The sequence below is a fragment of the Lissotriton helveticus genome, chromosome 8 (genome assembly GCF_964261635.1).
Source record: "Lissotriton helveticus chromosome 8, aLisHel1.1, whole genome shotgun sequence".
Taxonomy (NCBI): domain Eukaryota; kingdom Metazoa; phylum Chordata; class Amphibia; order Caudata; family Salamandridae; genus Lissotriton; species Lissotriton helveticus.
Window position 1 is genome coordinate 1,170,161,569 of NC_136069.1, and position 17,761 is coordinate 1,170,179,329.

Genomic DNA, 17,761 nt, shown 5'->3' on the forward strand with positions numbered 1-17,761 from the left:
CCAATCTGTCACCATGGGTGATTTTAGGTCGGAGGAGGTTAACATCACCAAGGGGGTCCCGCAGGGCTCGTGTTTGAGCCCTACCTTGTTCAATATCTATGTGGCCCCTTTGGCAGATGTTACCAGAGCTTACGGATTCCATCCAGTGTCATATGCTGATGATACGCAGCTGCTCTTCCCTTTTAAACATCTTACACCGGAGATAATACAATCTTTCTCCGATGGAATGAAGGCAGTTGCTAGGTGGATGTCCTCCAATTTCCTCCAATGTAACGTTGGAAAAACGGAGGTTATGCTTTTCGGTGATGTAAAGGTCCAATGGTCTCCTGACTGGTGGCCCCCCGATCTGGGACCAGTCCCTGAGCCCAAGGCAGTGATCAAGAATCTGGGGGTCAGATTTGAGCCGGAGCTGACCATGAAACATCATGTCTCCATTACTGTGGGAACATGTTTCCACGTAATAGGTCTCCTCCGGAGGGTTTTTCCTTTCCTCCCTGACCTTCATAGGAGAACTCTGGTTCAGGCTCTGATTATCAGTCGTCTTGATTACTGCAATGGTCTTATGGCAGGAGCTAATGAAGAGGATCTTAACCGCCTACAGGTGGTTCAAAATACAGCTGCAAGGCTGGTGCTTAATGCACCTCCCAGGTCTCCTTCAAGACCTTTACTGCAGACACTACACTGGTTGCCAGTCCGGCAACGAGTGAAGTTTAAGATCGGCTGTATAATCCATAAAGGCCTAAATGACTTGGGACCAGAATATTTGGCAAAAAAATTTGTTCCATACGCTCCTATCCGTACCCTTAGGTCCAGTGAACAGCTTCTGCTAAATATTCCTAAAATTACCAAAGCAAGACAAGGAGGTAGGGCCCTGTCAGTGGTGGGTCCAAGTTTTTGGAACTCCCTCCCGCTTCCTCTAAAACTATGCAGGAACCATCTTGAATTCAGGAAAAGGCTGAAAACCTTTCTGTTCAGCTTATGCTGAACATCTATTCTCGGTTTTCAGATTAGTTCCCTGGTCATAAAGCATATTTTCTGTGGATTTCTGTTTTAGCTCCTCGATTCCTGGTGTCAAAGCGCGGAGATACCCCTTCGGGGGTCTATTCATAGCGCTATACAAACCTATAAATAAATAAATAAATAAATATTCCTATTACTGGAGATGAACAAGTTACTTACCTTCGGTAACGCTTTTTCTGGTAGATACAGTCTCTGCCTGTGGATTCCTCACCTTGTGAATATCCCCCTTGCGTCAGCAACATTCGGAAATTCTTTTCGTAGCTTCGCGCCGACGTGGACGTCATAGAGGCACGGCATCGCTCGCGACTCCGCTGACGTCACCGACGCCCATAATAGGCCCACGCCGGCTTGATGACATCAGTTCCGCCCTTTTTTCCGTGCCTTCGAGGCACACGGACGGACCAATGACAGTAGATATATACATAGTATACACAGTATACAATAGCTAAGGTAAAACACACAGTGCAAAGTAAATATAAGAAAACATTTGAAATAATACATTTTCCTTGACCATAAAATATTTACAACACAGATTCTCTGGTATAGAAGAGCGGACAACGGGGAGGCGGGTGGGTCAGTGAGGAATCCACAGGCATATACTGTATCTACCAGAAAAAGCGTTACCGAAGGTAAGTAACTTGTTCTTCTGATAGATACATCTGCCGTGTGGATTCCTCACCTTGTGAATAGAGTCCCACAGCAGTCCCCACTCCCGGAGGAGGGTGTCCACTCTTCTAGACCAGGAAATCCTGGAGAACAGAGCGTGCAAAGTGACCGTCCCTCCTCACTTCGGAATCCAAGCAGTAATGCTTCGCGAAAGTGTGGAGGGAAGACCAAGTTGCCGCCCTACAAATGTCATCTACAGGAACACCTCTAGCCAATGCGGAGGTTGAAGATTTTGCTCTTGTAGAATGAGCCCTTATACCCTCTGGAGGTTCCTTACTGGCCAAAGAGTAGCAGATCTTTATACAGAGGACGATCCATCTTGACAAAGTTCTTTTATGGACCGCTCTTCCTCTCTTGCAGCCAGCAAACCCAATGAAGAGCTGATCATCCAACCAACAGTCTTTAGATCTGTCCAGGTAAAAGGACACCGCCCTTTTGGGGTCCAGACGGTGTAATCTCTCCTCCTCCTTGGAAGGGTGTGGGGGAGGATAAAAGGTAGGGAGGGTAATGGATTGACCAAGGTGGAAAGGAGTCACCACTTTAGGCAGAAAAGCAGTCCTGGTCCTAAGAACCATTCCATCAGCATGAATGGTCAAGAAAGGGGGCTTGGAACTAAGAGCATGAAGCTCACTTACCCTCCTTGCCGAGGTTATTGCAACGAGGAAAACTGTCTTAAGAGTCAAAAGCCTCATAGGACATTTGTGAAGAGGCTCAAAGGGAGCACCCATCAAAAAGGTCAAGACAAGATTTAAGTCCCATTGAGGCACAATAAAAGGAGAAGGAGGGAACTTATTTGTGAGGCCCTTCAAAAACCTTAAAACCACAGGAGATTTAAAAAGACGGCTGGTCAGGCAAGCAGAGAAATGTCGACAGCGCTGAAAGATAGCCCTTCACTGTGGCAACAGCAAGCCCCTGCTGCGCCAGAGAGAGGGCAAACTGGAGAACATCAGACAAATGGGCTCTCAAAGGGTCAATAGATTTCTCCCCACACCAAGTGACAAATTTTGACCATCTATAAGAATAGATGGACTTAGTGGAGTCACGCCTGGCTGACAAGATGAAATCCACCACGTCAGGTGGGAGAGAAAAGGAAATCAGGTTGCCCCGTTCAATCTCCAGGCATGAAGGTGTAATGACTGGAGGTGGGGGTGTAGAACCTGCCCCTCCATCTGAGAGAGGAGGTCTGTCCTGAGAGGGAGACGGAGCGGCGGGTGAGAGGAGAGGTGGAGAACATCCGTGTACCACACCCTTCTTGGCCAACCCGGGGCGACCATTATGACTTGGGCCCGGTCTTGGCGAACCTTCCTCAGAACCCGAGGGATCAAGGGTATGGTAGGAAACGCGTAAAGGAGTTGATTTCCCCAACTCAACTGAAACGCGTCCCCCAAGGCTCCTTGCATCAGATACTGGAGACTGCAGAACAACGGACAGTGAGCATTCCCGCGAGTGGCAAACCGGTCCGCCCGAGGAGTTCCCCACATCCGAAAGATGTCGAGAACAACCTCTGTATGGAGCCTCCACTCGTGGTCGGCCGAGAACTGACGACGACTGTCCGCTCGCACGTTCAGAACCACGGCCAGATGATTTGCCATCAGACAAATCTGATGGTCCTGAACCCAAGACCAGAGCCGCAGAGCCTCCCTGCAGAGACTCTGCGACCCCACTCCTCCCTGCTTGTTGATGTACCACATCGCGGTCGTGTTGTCCGTGAGGACTTGCACTGACCGACGGCGAAGGGAAGGGGGGAAGGCCTTGAGCTCCAAACGTATCGCCCGCAATTCTAGAAGGTTGATGTGAAGCAACCTTTCCTCTGGAGACCAAAGACCCTTGACCTCCAGATCCCCCAGATGAGCACCCCACCCTAGAGTGGATGCATCCGTTATCACCGTGGCCACCGATGGAGACAGATGGAAAGGCTTCCCTTGTGACAGATTGCCTTCCACGCCCCACCGAGATACATCCGCTGCAGCCTCTCTGGAGATCCTCACTGACTCCTTGAGATCCCCTTGGTGTTGAAACCACTGCCTGCGGAGGCACCACTGGAGCGCCCTCATATGCCAGCATGCATGGTTGACCAACAGAATGCATGAAGCCATCAGACCGAGCAGACGAAGAAACTTCAGTAATGGAACGACCGCTCCATTGAAAAATAAAGGAATCATTTCCTGTATGTCGTGAATCCTTTGAGGAGGAGGGAATGCACAACACAGTTGTGTCCAGTACCGCACCTATGAACAGGTTGTGCTGGGAGGGCACCAGGTGAGACTTGGGTACATTTATCGGAAAACCCAAACGGTACAACAACTGAGTTGTATCCTGCAGATGCTGGAGCACTCTCTCTGATGACTCTGCTTTGATCAGCCAGTCGTCCAAATAGGGGAATACCGGAATCCCCGACTTCCTGAGATGTGCCGCCACTACCGCCATCACCTTGGTGAAGACTCGAGGCGCAGTAGTAAGACCAAACGGAAGGACCGCAAACTGGTAGTGCTGCGATCCCACCGTAAAACGGAGATACTTTCTGTGCGAATTCAGGATTGGGATGTGGAAATACGAATCCTGCAAGTCGTGCGACACCATCCAGTCTTCTTCCAGCAGCGCTTGAAGAACCTGTGCAAGGGTGAGCATCTTGAATTTCTCTTGTTTCAGATAGAGATTCAAGATCCTGAGATCCAGGATTGGACGAAGTCTGCCATCCTTCTTGGGGATCAGGAAATACCGGGAGTAGCATCCCTGACCCCTTTCCTGCTCTGGGACCACCTCTATCGCACCCTTTCTTAACAAAGTCTGTACTTCCTCCTGTAGAAGCAACAGATGTTCCTCCGTGCAAAAACCTTGGCAAGGAGGGTAATTGGGAGGAAATTCCCGAAAGGGAAGGGCATACCCACTTTCTACGAGATTGAGAACCCAAAGATCTGATGTAACCGATTCCCAATCCCGTAGAAAGTAGGTAAGCCGACCCCCCACTGGACCCACATGATCCTGAATGGCGGATCTAGGGCTGCTTTTCTGTGGCTGGGGGGTTGGAGGAGGTGGAGGAGGAAGAGGTTTGACGCCCTCAAAGACGACCCCTTTGCTTCCCCCTGTATGACCTGTACAAGGTGTTCTGCTGCTGCTGCTGTTGTTGCTGCTGCTGACCTTGTCTAAAGTTCCGAAAGGAAGAGCGTCCAAATCCTCTGAACTTTCTGGCCGATGCACCTCTAATTTGAAGGCCCAAAGACCTGGCAGTAGCTCTGCTATCTTTAAACCTTTCGAGGGCTGTATCTGCCTTCTTGCCAAAAAGTCCTTCTCCGTCAAAAGGCAGATCCAAAAGCGCCGCATGAACATCAGTAGAAAAGTCCGAGGACTTTAGCCAAGCCGATCTTCGCGTAGCAACTGCAGTACCCATAATCCGAGCCACAGAATCAGCAGTGTCAAGACCGCTCTGAATTACTTGGCGTGCCGCTGCTTGGGTGTCAGACAACACCTCCTCGAAATCAACCCTGTTCTCCTCAGGGATCATAGGAGCCAAAGCACGCATTGAGTCCTTAAGTGCGTGCACATACCTCCCCATGAGACAAGTGGCATTTGTAGACTTCAAGGCCATACTCGCAGATGAAAAAGTTTTCTTGGCCACCTGATCTTGCTTTTTAGCCTCCTTGTCCCCAGGAACTTGGGGACATGCACTTATAGACTTCTTAGAACACGCAGCCTGAATCACCAGGCTTTCTGGAGAAGGGTGAGATGTTAAGAATGCAGGGTCCTCTGGAGCTACCCTATACCTTCTAGCTACACTCTTGGATACAGCAGGAGCAGAGAGCGGCTTCTTCCACACCTCCATAATGGGCTCAGTTAATGCCTCATTAAATGGAAGTAAAGGCTCCACAGCCGAACTTGGAGAGTGAAGAACTTCTGTTAGAATATTTGACTTAAATTCAACTGTTGGTAATGTCAAATTTAAAAGTCCCGCAGCCTTCCTCATTACCACATGATATGGCTGGACATCCTTTGAAGGAGCATCATGCCCTGAGGGCAATTCCCACTCCGGGGAAAAATCCAGGCCACTGGCATCAGCCAGCTCTTCAAAACAATCTTCCCCCAGCTCACCCTCTTCTAAGTCAGGGCGAGAGTCGGCATAACTTTGTTCCTCCAAGAGACGTTGAGCTTCTCTTCTGGACCTCTCCTTTACACGCCTCGGCACCGGATCCATCAACGACTCCGACGGAGTCGGAACCGACGTCGGTACCGACTTCGAAGGCCCAGATGTATGCTCCTGATGTCTACTCGGAGCAGTCGACTTCAGATGAGCCGGAGACGACCTCGGCGGGGCCGGAAACTGCCACAGCGTCGATGGGGCTGGCATAAATGGCATGAATGGAGCCGGGGCATATGAATGAGGAACACCCAAATTAAATGCCAGAGGACCCATGGGACCCGAAGGTGCACCAGAGGGGTACCACGCCCTTGAGAACACACCATACATAGCGTTCAAGAACGCTGAAGGGTCTTGGCCCGGCGCTGGAAAAGGTGGTTGAACACCCTCAGGCTGACCTCGAGGTGGGATCGAATCCGGCTCAACAAAATGCGCAGATTCTTCAACTTCCACAGGGACTACCTCTTCCTCCTCTCGAGCCGGTGAAGGCGCCGGAGATGGATTGGACTCCGGAGCCGGAGAGGGAACCTACGACTTCGAAGGCGAAGCCTCACCTTCCTGATCCGGAGCCTCCTGCGGCGGGACCACCTTCGAACGAACCCTCCTGGGCGACCTCGTCCTCGTGTCCGACTTCTCACCTGAGTGACGTCGAGACTCATGTCTCCTCTTTCTGTGCTTCTTCCTTGATCTTGAAGCATGGTCCGAAGAAGACTTCGAGGCCGAACCCTCACGAGATCGGGACCTCGACTTCGACTTAGTCTTCCTCGAGCGAGATCTTGATGTCTTCTTACTCTTGTCGGCCTTAAGTCTTGCCACAAGCAGCTTGGTTTCCCTCTCCCGCAGGGCCTTCGGATTCATCTTACGACAAGATGAACATCCATCCACGTCGTGATCGGAGCTTAAGCACCAAATACAGTCCTCGTGCGGATCCGTGATGGACATCATTTTTCCGCACTCCCTGCAGGGCTTGAAACCGGTCTTCTTCGACATCTTATCGAAACAAAAAAGCAGGAAACACAGAGAAACGAAACAAAGTCACAGTATAGCTACTGAGATTCCCGAAACCGTTAGCATCGACGACGCGGAAAAAAGGGAACTGATGTCATCACGCCGGCGTGGGCCTATTATGGGCGTCGGTGACGTCAGTGGAGTCGCGAGCGATGCCGTGCCTCTATGACGTCCAAGTCCATGTCGGCGCGAAGCTACGAAAAGAATTTCCGAATGTTGCTGACGCAAGGGGGATATTCACAAGGTGAGGAATCCACACGGCAGATGTATCTATCAGAACTATCATTCATGTGAAAACCCGAGGCTAATAGTCAACTTACCAGGAAACCCAAAGAGAGTGAAATAAAGTCCTGTCTAGTTACAAATGTATCTACATGCAGTGGTGTGTCTGAGGAAGCTTCTGATTTCTCTTGAAGACCACATTGCTTTACTTAAAAGCTGATGGAGATGAGCATAATGACAAATGTAAATTAGGATGATCTGTTTCACAGTCAGAAGAATAATGTAATGAACTCACTTGTCATCTGGAAGCATGGCGATAAAGAAAGGCTGGCTGTGTTTTGGTGGTAGTGTTGAGCTGTTAGCTTTTTTCTTTCCCTGAAGTGCAACACTGTGACTTTCGTAAATGTCTAAACTCAGAGTGTTAGACAACCGGTGAGAAACAATAAATGGAAGATCTTTGAGCCTCTCTAGCTCACTCATTTGCTCATGTCGAACTTGTAGACGAATCGTATAATCTCCTTTCTCCAGTTTCACAGAGTACTAAAAACAAATATATCAAATCAGGAAACAACATTAAGGTGCAAGTTAACATGCAAGAGTACTGAAAAAAAGTGCAGAATAAATGCATAGGATCTCGCTGGTTTTATTCTTCAAACTGGGTCATACTTTTTTTAAATGAAATCATCCCCTCTAGTACAGCATGAAAGGGAAGTTTAAGCCACTATACTATTTTTTGTTAACTTAGTGGCTACTGTATTTCCCGGGATAATTCTTTCATTTTTCAAAGACTGTCATATAAAACTGGGCAGAAACATATAATGTTAGCCTCAACACAACTGTGCTACCACAGAAGTGTGTGATTCTATATAGCACCCAGACCCTCAGTGCCTTAGTTATTTCCTCCTACAAAGAAACTATAGTGGCAATTGAGAGACAAGTGAGAAAACAACTGGAGAAGAAAATTAAAAGACAACAGTATGCCAGGCACTCTTTGGTTATCCCTGGTGAATACTGGTTTATCAGTATTATTACTAGTCATTGGGTCATATTATAAAGTAAAATTATAACCAAGACTACCTCTCGGTGCTTACCTACCCAAGGTATCTTATATTAGATGGAAAGGCTTAATCTTTAAGACAGCAGAGTTTTGAACCCTAGTAAAGTATGACAGTAATCTGGAACATGCATGCCTTTCCCATCAAATAGGACAACTTAAAATCAAAAAGGTTAGGGCACATAAAAAGAACAAAACACCACTGATGTTCCAACACACTATAGAGAAGAGGTGACCCCAAATATGCTATTAGCGCTAAGTAGTAGTTAAGCAGCAAGTTACTCTTCACAGATGGTTACTCAGTACAGGGCTATGTGAAGTAATGATCAAAACCGTAAACCAATGCCCCTCAAGGTGTGGCTTTCCCTTCGCGTTTGTGAAACACTATGAGGCCTATTCACAAAGGCATTTTAGACGAGTACTTCTGTAGTTTTGTTTTTAAATGCTTTTACGTACCTTTGTGCATTGCCCCAAAATATCTGAAATGGGAATAAAATTTACAAAGAGTAAAAATAGACAGGACTGTGCCCTTTCTGCACGTTTACTAATAGGGATTGGACATTTTGGGGCTAATTCACAAAGGCATGTAAAAGTACATAAGAGTACTCTTGTAGTACTATTTCCAGGACTTAAATGCTGAACCAGGGACCAAGTTGCTGCCTACATACCACATGTCAGGCATAGAATCATTGCCAAGGAGAGTGAAGGAAATTCCTTTCTTTTAGAATATATTGCAAAGGAAATCTTTCTCTAGAGTGCACTAGCCTTATCTATGTGGAAAACAGATCATACTTTAGGAATAAAGTTAGGTAAGCATGTAAAAACCTCTGTGTGTACTTGCAAGTATGCCTGGCATACCACAAATGCCTGGTTTTCACTAACTTTACATAGTGAAGTAGTTTCAGTCAAGAAAGCTACCTTCAATGTGACACGTTTGAGCCAGAATTAATGTATTGTCTCCCAACACAGTTCGAGAATTTTTGGGGGCCAGTCAGCCATTTAGAGTGTTGCTGGTTTGCATGGCAGAATTATTCTGTGCTCTACGGTGAGCAGTTGTGGATCCAGCTTGAACTGTATTGGCATGTCAAGCAATATCATTCAGAACTCTATAAACCAGAATTGTCTGCCCATGCAAAGATTCAGGCGAATGGCAGGAAAAGTGTAGGCACGTTTATTGCAGCATGGAATCAAAAGCCTTTCCTCCTGAGTCCTGGGTAATGTCCATGTCCTGTATTTATTGAAAAAAAGCACGCAAAAGCCAATTACTGCAGCCGAAAGAAAAACCACACGCACAAGCGTGTGGTTAGCTTTCTAAAGCCTTTCAAGAGATCTCGCGCTGCGCAAGCAGTGCTGCGCACTGCAACGCTAGGCACCTAAAAAAAGACTTAAAAATCAATAAAGTTGATTTATCAAAATTGCTTGGTTTGGATTTGGCAACCCAGGATGCAACACCATATGGTGTTTCAAGTCGAACCCAGGGTCTGTCTGCCCTTATACCATAGGACATTAACTCGAAGTGGCATGGAGTTTGCCCCAAAGTTCTTAAAGCAGTAAGAAGTTTCCCCTCTATCATGCCATCTTTCATGCTCCAGGACCCTATTCAGGCCATAATGAGGCAAGCAAACCTGGGAAAAGATCTTTTGAGTTAGGGCTAAAAGTAAGGGATGCCAAGCCCCCTACGTCTGGCGTGAAGCAAGACCTCCCATATGAAAGACTTTAGATCCATCACACAAACAAAATACAAAAAAGCAAATAAAATCAAATGTAAAGAGGCATTAGCCCTGGTAAAAGTTATACTTCATTTGTGCCCACTGCTACCAGGAGTCCAAGGGCAATATATTTCCAGATAAAGAATGCTTTCTTCCATATCTAATTTATGGCTATGTTTTTGGAGTAAGCAAGCCTTTTGGTGCCATTTTCTTGCAACGTGAATGGCGATGGCAAAGAAGAGGTGTAGTAAAGAGGAATAGCTGCAAACCATTTTTGCATTAGACTGCTGAAAGGTGTTTAGCAACTTTAATAAGAGGCATACAAATGTTGGTGCCAAAGGCACTGACGTTTTAGCCCAACAGAATAGTGGTAGATATATTAGTGTTGAAACTTACAAATTTCTATTTTCTGATATATTCCTATTTCATACTCATTGATTTAAACACAATGTACTACTCTCCATTGCTTCACAGTCAGGTTTGTGCTATAATGACAATATACATTGATCAGTATGTTTTTTTTAAAAGTTTAAATATTAAGAAACCGCATATATATATGAAAGTTCAGGTCTCAGAGTTCGAGTTGACCACAAAAAGCATTCAAACAACATTAAAAGATTTTCTACAAATGTTTGCTATGAATAGTTGAGCAGTGTAAAAAAAAAAAACTACTTAAATAACTCATCTTTGGAACCGCATATTTCACAGGCACATTTGCAATCAATAAAACTTCCAACATTAATAATGCACGCAATTTACTGTACCTGGTGTGGATAGGCATCTCCAGAACCCATCTGTCTTTTGTTCTGGTCAAATATTATCCACAGCTGGCTGTCAAATTCAGATTCGTACAACAAGTCACAAAGTAATGGGCAACTAGGGGTTACCTCTCCAATCTTTGGCTGCAATTAGACAAACAAAACAAAGATTTAAAAAAGGACTTTCCTCTCCAAATCATCAATTATAAAGCCAAAGAAGAGAAAAATTATTTGCCAAAATGTACAAACATGCCACAGTAAAAGCCTCTTATTTGGAATGGATCCCCTTGGGCCTTTCGGTTACTCTTGAATATACAGTTCAAAAAGGTTTAACTATATATTAACACATAAAACTAAATTCTGGCTTTATATCACTATCAATTGCCTCCCTATAACAAGAAACGTTACTCAGCTTTTTTTTACTCCTTGGTCCTTTCAATCTTAAACTGGCAATTCAAAGATTGTGGATCAGCATCATTATGTGAGTGGCATGTTAAATATAGGAGAAATGTATGTATACTGGAGCAAATGTAAGAATTCTTCTTGTGACTTAGTCAGTCTTGATCAGTTGAAAAGGATTATGTTACTTATCCTGTAAGCATCTGTTCTTAGCATGTAGTGCTGTCGATTCACATGCTTTGCATACTCCCGCCATCTACTGTTGGGTCCAGATGTTTGTAAATTGTTTTGCTTCTAATAAGTCTTACGAGTTACGAGGAGGGTGAGAATGAAGTATAAGTAAGTGTAAGTAAAGAGATGTCCATGCATATGAAATATAGATTAGAAGTGCAACGACCATAAGTGTCCATGGAGGAGGGTGGATTTGTGTGAATCTACAGCACTACTTGTCAAGAACAGATGCTTACAGGTTAAGTAACATAATCCGTTCGAGGCATGTGTGGTTGTAGATACACATACTTTGCATAGACTGTATAGCAGTACCCTTAAAAAAGCGGTAGCTAACCAGTCGACGTAGCACTTGTTTGGAAAAGTGTATGTAGCACCGCCTGTCCTATATTAGCTTGTTGGCATGCTAAAGCAGCCACACAATAGTGCTTGGTGAATGTGTGTGGTGTAGACCATGTAGCTGCTTTACCAATGTCAGCATTGGGAATGTTGCCTAAGAAAGCCATAGATGCCCCTAATTTACATGTAGAGTGTGATCTAGGGGGCAAAGTCATTTTGACTTTGAGATAGCATGTCTGGATACATTTGATAATCCATCTAGAAATGTCCGATTTTGAAATGGGTTTCCCTTTATGATGGGGAGCAAACACAACAAAAAGTTGTTTTGCGAAAATCTTTTGTCCTGTCAATACAAGGATATGTTAGCCTTCAGACCAGCTAGCTCACAGTGCCACCATTAGCCCCTTAACTCTACCAAGGAGCAAATAGCCTCTAGCAACTATCGAACATGACAACCCTTTATCCTTCAGGGATCCTGCAGTACAAGTTAAGTTACTTACCTTCAGTAACGCTTTTTCTGGTAGATACAGTATCTGCCTGTGGATTCCTCACCTTGTGAATATTCCCTTGCGTCAGCAACATTCGGAAATTCTTTTTGTAGCTTCCCGCCGACGTCACAGAGGCACGGCATCGCTGACGTCACCGACACCATAATAGGCCCACGCCGGCGTGATGACATCAGTTCCGCCCTTTTACCCGTGCCTTCGAGGCACACGGACGGACCGACAACAGTAGATATATACCCAGTATACAATAGTCAAGATAACACACACAGTGTAAAGACAATGCAGTAATTCAAGTAGAATAACATATATACATTAAAACATTGCCATTAACTAAGGTATAGAAGAGTGAACAACGGGGAGGCGGGTGGGCATGTGAGGAATCCACAGGCAGATACTGTATCTACCAGAAAAAGCGTTACCGAAGGTTAAGTAACTTGTTCTTCTGATACATCTGCCAGTGGATTCCTCACCTTGTGTAAGCAGATTCCCACAGCAGTCCCCACTCCCGGAGGAGGGTGTCCACTCTCCTATACCAGAAAATCCTGGAGGACAGAACGCGCAAAGTGGCCGTCCCTCCTCACTTCGGTATCTAAGCAGTAATGCTTCGCGAAAGTGTGGAGGGAGGCCCAAGTTGGCTCTCTACAAATGTCCTCTACAGGTACACCCCTAGACAAAGCAGATGTTGAAGACTTTGCTCTAGTAGAATGAGCCCTTATACCCTCTGGAGGTTCCTTACCCGCCAGGGAGTAGCAGATCTGGATGCATAGTATGATCCATCTTGAAAGTGTGCGCTTGTGCACAGCTTTTCCTTTCTTGCAGCCAGCAAATCCAACAAAGAGCTGATCATCTACTCTGAACTCTCTGGTTCTGTCCAGGTAGAAGCTCACCGCCCTCTTAGGGTCCAAACGGTGAAGTCTCTCTTCCTCCTTGGAAGGGTGAGGGGGAGGATAGAAGGTAGGGAGGGTAATGGACTGCCCTAGATGGAAAGGAGTCACCACCTTAGGTAGAAAAGCAGCCCTGGTCCTAAGAACCATTCGTTCAGAATGAATGGTCAAGAATGGGGGCTTCGAACTAAGAGCTTGAAGCTCACTTACCCTCCTTGCCGAGGTAATAGCAACCAGGAAGACCGTCTTCAAAGACAAAAGTCTCAAGGGACACTTGTGCAAAGGTTCGAAAGGAGAACCCATCAGGAAAGTAAGCACCAGATTCAAGTCCGATTGGAGGCACAATAAAGGGAGTAGGAGGAAATTTATTTGTAAGGCCTTCCAAAAATCTTAAAACCACAGGAGATTTGAATAATGACGGCTGATCCGGCAAACAGAGAAACGCCGACAAAGCCGAAAGATAACCCTTGAATGTGGCAACAGCAAACCCTTGCTGCACCAAAGAAAGAGCAAATTGTAGTACATCAGATAAACGAGCCTTCAATGGGTCAACAGATTTCTCTCCACACCAAGTGACAAATTTAGACCATCTGTATGAATAGATTGATTTGGTGGAGTCACGCCTGGCCGATAGAATGACATCCACCACATCATGTGGGAGAGAAAAGGAATTCAGGTTGCCCCGTTCAATCTCCAGGCATGAAGGTGTAAGGTCTGGAGGTGGGGGTGTAAAACCTGCCCCTCCATCTGAGAGAGGAGATCTGCCCTGAAAGGGAGACGGAGCGGCGGGCACGAGGAGAGGTGGAGAAGATCTGTGTACCACACCCTTCTTGGCCAGTCTGGGGCGATCAATATAACTTGAGCCCGGTCTTGGCGAATCTTCCTCAGAACCCGAGGAATCAAGGGTATGGGAGGAAACTCATAAAGTAGTCGCGAGCCCCAACTCAACTGAAACGCGTCCCCCAAGGCTCCCTGCATCGGATACTGGAGACTGCAGAATGACAGGCAGTGAGCATTCTCGTGAGTGGCAAACAGGTCCACCCGAGGAGTTCCTCACGTCCGAAAAACGTGACAAACTACCTCTGGGTGAAGCCTCCACTCGTGATCGGAGGAGAACTGCCGACTGAGACTGTCTGCACGAACGTTCAGAACTCTGGCCAGATTTGCCATCAGACAAATCTGATGGTCCTGAACCCAGGACCAGAGACACAGATCCTCTCTGCAGAGACACTGCGACCCTACTCCTCCCTGTTTGTTTACATACTACATCACGGTGGTGTTGTCCGTAAGGAATTGATCCGACCGACCGAGAAGGGAAGGGAGAAAGGCCTTGAGTGCCAAACGAATCGCTCGCAATTCCAGAAAGCGGATGTGAAGCAACCTTTCCTCTGGAGACCAAAGACCCTTGACCTCCAGATCCCCCAGATGAGCACCCCACCCTAGAGTGGATGCATCAGTTATCACTGTGGCCACCGATGGAGGCAGTTGAAAGGGCTTTCCCTGAGACAGGTAGCCTTCCACTCCCCACCAAGTCAGATCCGCTGCAGCTTCTCTGGAGATCTGATGGACTCCCCGAGATCTCCGTTGTGTTGATACCACTGCCTGGGGAGGCACCCCTGGAGTGCCCTCATATGCCAGCGTGCATTGTTGACCAACAGAATGCAGGAAGCCATCAGACCGAGCAGACGAAGGACCTTCAGGACTGGAACAACCGCTCCATTGTAAAATAAAGGAATCAACTCCTGTATGTCGCGAATCCTTTGAGGTGGAGGGAATGCACGACACACAGTTGTATCCAGTATCGCACCTATGAACAGGTTGCGCTGGGAGGGCACAAGGTGAGATTTGGGCACATTAATCGAGAAACCCAACCTGTACAACAACTGAGTTGTCACTTGCAGATGATGGAGCACTATCTCTGGAGATTCTGCTTTGATCAGCCAATCGTCCAGATACGGGAATGCCGGAATCCCCGATCTTCTGAGATGTGCTGCCACCACAGCCATCACCTTGGTAAAGACTCCAGGCGCAGTAGTAAGACCAAACGGTAGAACCACAAACTGGTAATGTTGGGATCCTACCGTAAAACTGAGATACTTCTTGTGTGACTGCAGGATAGGGATGTGAAAATATGCATCCTGCAAGTCTATTGACACCATCCAGTCTTCTTCCATCAGCGCCTGAAGAACCTGTGCAAGGGTAAGCATCTTGACCCTCTCCTGTTTTAGGTAAAGGTTCAAAATCCTGAGATCCAGGATTGGACGAAGTCTGCCATCCTTCTTGGGTATCAGGAAATACCGGGAGTGGCATCCCTGACCCCTTTCCTGCACTGGAACCATCTCTATCGCACCCTTTCTTAACAGTGTCTGGACTTCCACCTGCAGGAGTAACAGGTGTTCCTCCGTGCAAAAACCTTGGCAAGGAGGGTAATTCGGAGGGAATTCCCGAAAGGGAAGAGCATACCCATTTTCTACGAGATTGAGAACCCATTTTCTACGAGATTGAGAACCCAATGATCTCATGTAACCGATTCCCAATCCCGTAGAAAATAGGTAAGCTGACCCCCCTACAGGACCCGCATGATCCGGAATGGCGGATCTAGGGCTGCTTTTCTGTGGCTGGGGGGTTGGAAGAGGTGGAGGAGGAGGAGGAGGCTTGCCGTCCTCGAGGACGAGCTCTTTGTTTACCCCTGTATGACTTATACAGCGGATTTTGCGGTTGCTGCTGTTGAACTTAACGGCAGGGACCAAAAGAAGAACGTCCAAAACCTCTATACCTTTTAGTTGATGAACCTCTGGTCTGCAGCCCCAAAGATTTGGCAGTAGCCCTACTGTCCTTAAATCTTTCCAATGCTGCATCAGATTTCTTACCAAATAGTCCAACACCATCAAAGGGTAAATCCAACAACGCAGCCTGAACATCAGCAGAAAAGTCAGATGACTTCAGCCAGGCAGCCCTTCTAGAGGCAACAGCAGTTCCCATGATCCGAGCAACTGAATCAGCAGAGTCTAGCCCACCCTGAATCACTTGGCGAGCAGCCGCCTGTGCACCGGCCAATACCTCATTAAAATCCTTCGTGCTGTCCTCAGGAATTTTAGGAGCCAACAGTCGTAATGAATTCATCAGGGCATGTATATATCTCCCCAAAAGACAAGTGGCATTGGTCAATTTTAAAGCCATACTTGCTGAAGAGAAAGACTTCTTCGCAGTCTGATCCTGCTTCTTGGATTCCTTATCCCCAGGCACTTGAGGGAATGCACCCACAGTCTTTTTTGAACAGGCTGCCTGAATAACCAGACTTTCAGGCAAAGAATGCGAGGATAAAAATTCAGGATCCCCATGTGCAACTCTATACCTCCTTGCAACACTTTTAACCACTGCAGGAGCTGTAAGAGGCTTGCTCCAAACCTCCAAAATAGGTTCAGTTAATGCTTCATTAAAGGGAAGCAACGGTTCAAAAACAGAACTTGGGGAATGGAGGACCTCAGTCAAGAGATTGGATTTATATTCCACTGTAGGCAAAGTTACATTTAAAAGTTCCGCAGCCTTCCTCATGACCATGTGGTATGGCGTAACGTCCTTTGAAGGAGCACCAGACACAGATGACAGCTCCCATTCAGGTGAAAGCTCCAAACCACTAGCTTCTCCTAGATCTTCAAAACAGTCCTCCTGAAGCTCACCTTCCTCCATCTCAGCCTCAGCTTCTCTATATCTTTGCTCCTCTATAAGGCGCTGAGCATCCCTTCTGGATCTCTTTCACCAGCTGCGCCGTTGGATCCGTGAACGACTCCGACGAAGCTAGTATCGACGTCGAAATCGCACCCGAAGGCCCAGGGCGCTGTTCTCGAGGTCGAATCGGAGCCGGCGACGGCGGTATCGGCGTCGACGACCTCAGTGGCGCCGAGTAATGCCAAGGCGGCGTCGGAGCCGGCATAAATGGAGCTGGAGAATAGGAGTGGGGAACTCCTAAATTATACGCCAGAGGACCCATGGGACCCGAAGGTGCACCAGAGGTGTACAATGCCCTGGAATAGACTCCATACATAGCGTTTAAAAACGAAGTAGGGTCTTGACCTGGAGCTGGGAATGGTGGGTAAGAACCCACAGACTGACCCTTCAGAGGTTCCGGATTTACCTCCTCTTCCACAGGTGATGTGTCAGACATCGAGCCCTAATTCAAAGGGACCTCTTCATCCTCTCGAGCCGGAGACGGCGCCTGGGATGGATTCGAAACCAGAGATTGAACCTGCGACTTCAAAGGCGAAGCCTCACCTTCTGGATCCAAGACCTCTTGTGATGGAGACACTACATCCTTTCCATGTCTCCTCTTAGGCGACTTCGGTCTCGAGTCCGAATCCTTACCGGAGTGATGCCGAGATTCATGCCTTCGCTTCTTATGCTTCTTCGATTTCGAAGCATGTTCGGATGACGACCTCGAAGGCGACGCCGTGCGGGATCTTGACCTCGACCTCGCCCTTCTTGAACGCGTTCTCGAAGTCTTCTCGTCTTTTCTTCCTCTCAACTTTGCCATCAGAAGTTTAGTTTCCCTCCCTCGAAGTGCCTTCGGGTTCATCTTCTTACACAAAGAACAGCCTTCGACATCATGGTCCGAACTCAGGCACCAGATACAATCCTCATGCGGGTCCGTGATCGACATCATTTTTGCCACACTCTCCACATGGCTTGAACCCGGTCTTCTTAGTCGACGTCTTCAGCGAGACAAAGAAGCAAGAAAACAGAGAAAACAGCAACAAAGTTACTAACAGCTACAGAGATTCCCCAAAACCGTTAGCGTCGACGACGTGGAAAAAAGGGAACTGATGTCATTATGCCGGC

At 47.1% G+C, this 17,761-nt stretch overlaps 1 protein-coding gene across 1 annotated transcript in view; it reads right to left on the reverse strand.

Moving 5' to 3' along the window:
* Positions 1-17,761, reverse strand: part of LOC144773867 (tripeptidyl-peptidase 2-like) — a 457,098-nt gene that overhangs the window by 262,456 nt on the left and 176,881 nt on the right. Inside the window, exons 12-13 of the mRNA XM_078658951.1 lie at positions 10,576-10,713; positions 7,344-7,588 (exon numbers count right to left, since the gene is read on the reverse strand). Coding sequence (XP_078515077.1) covers positions 7,344-7,588; positions 10,576-10,713 — 383 coding nt within the window. The remainder of the gene's footprint in view (positions 1-7,343; positions 7,589-10,575; positions 10,714-17,761) is intronic.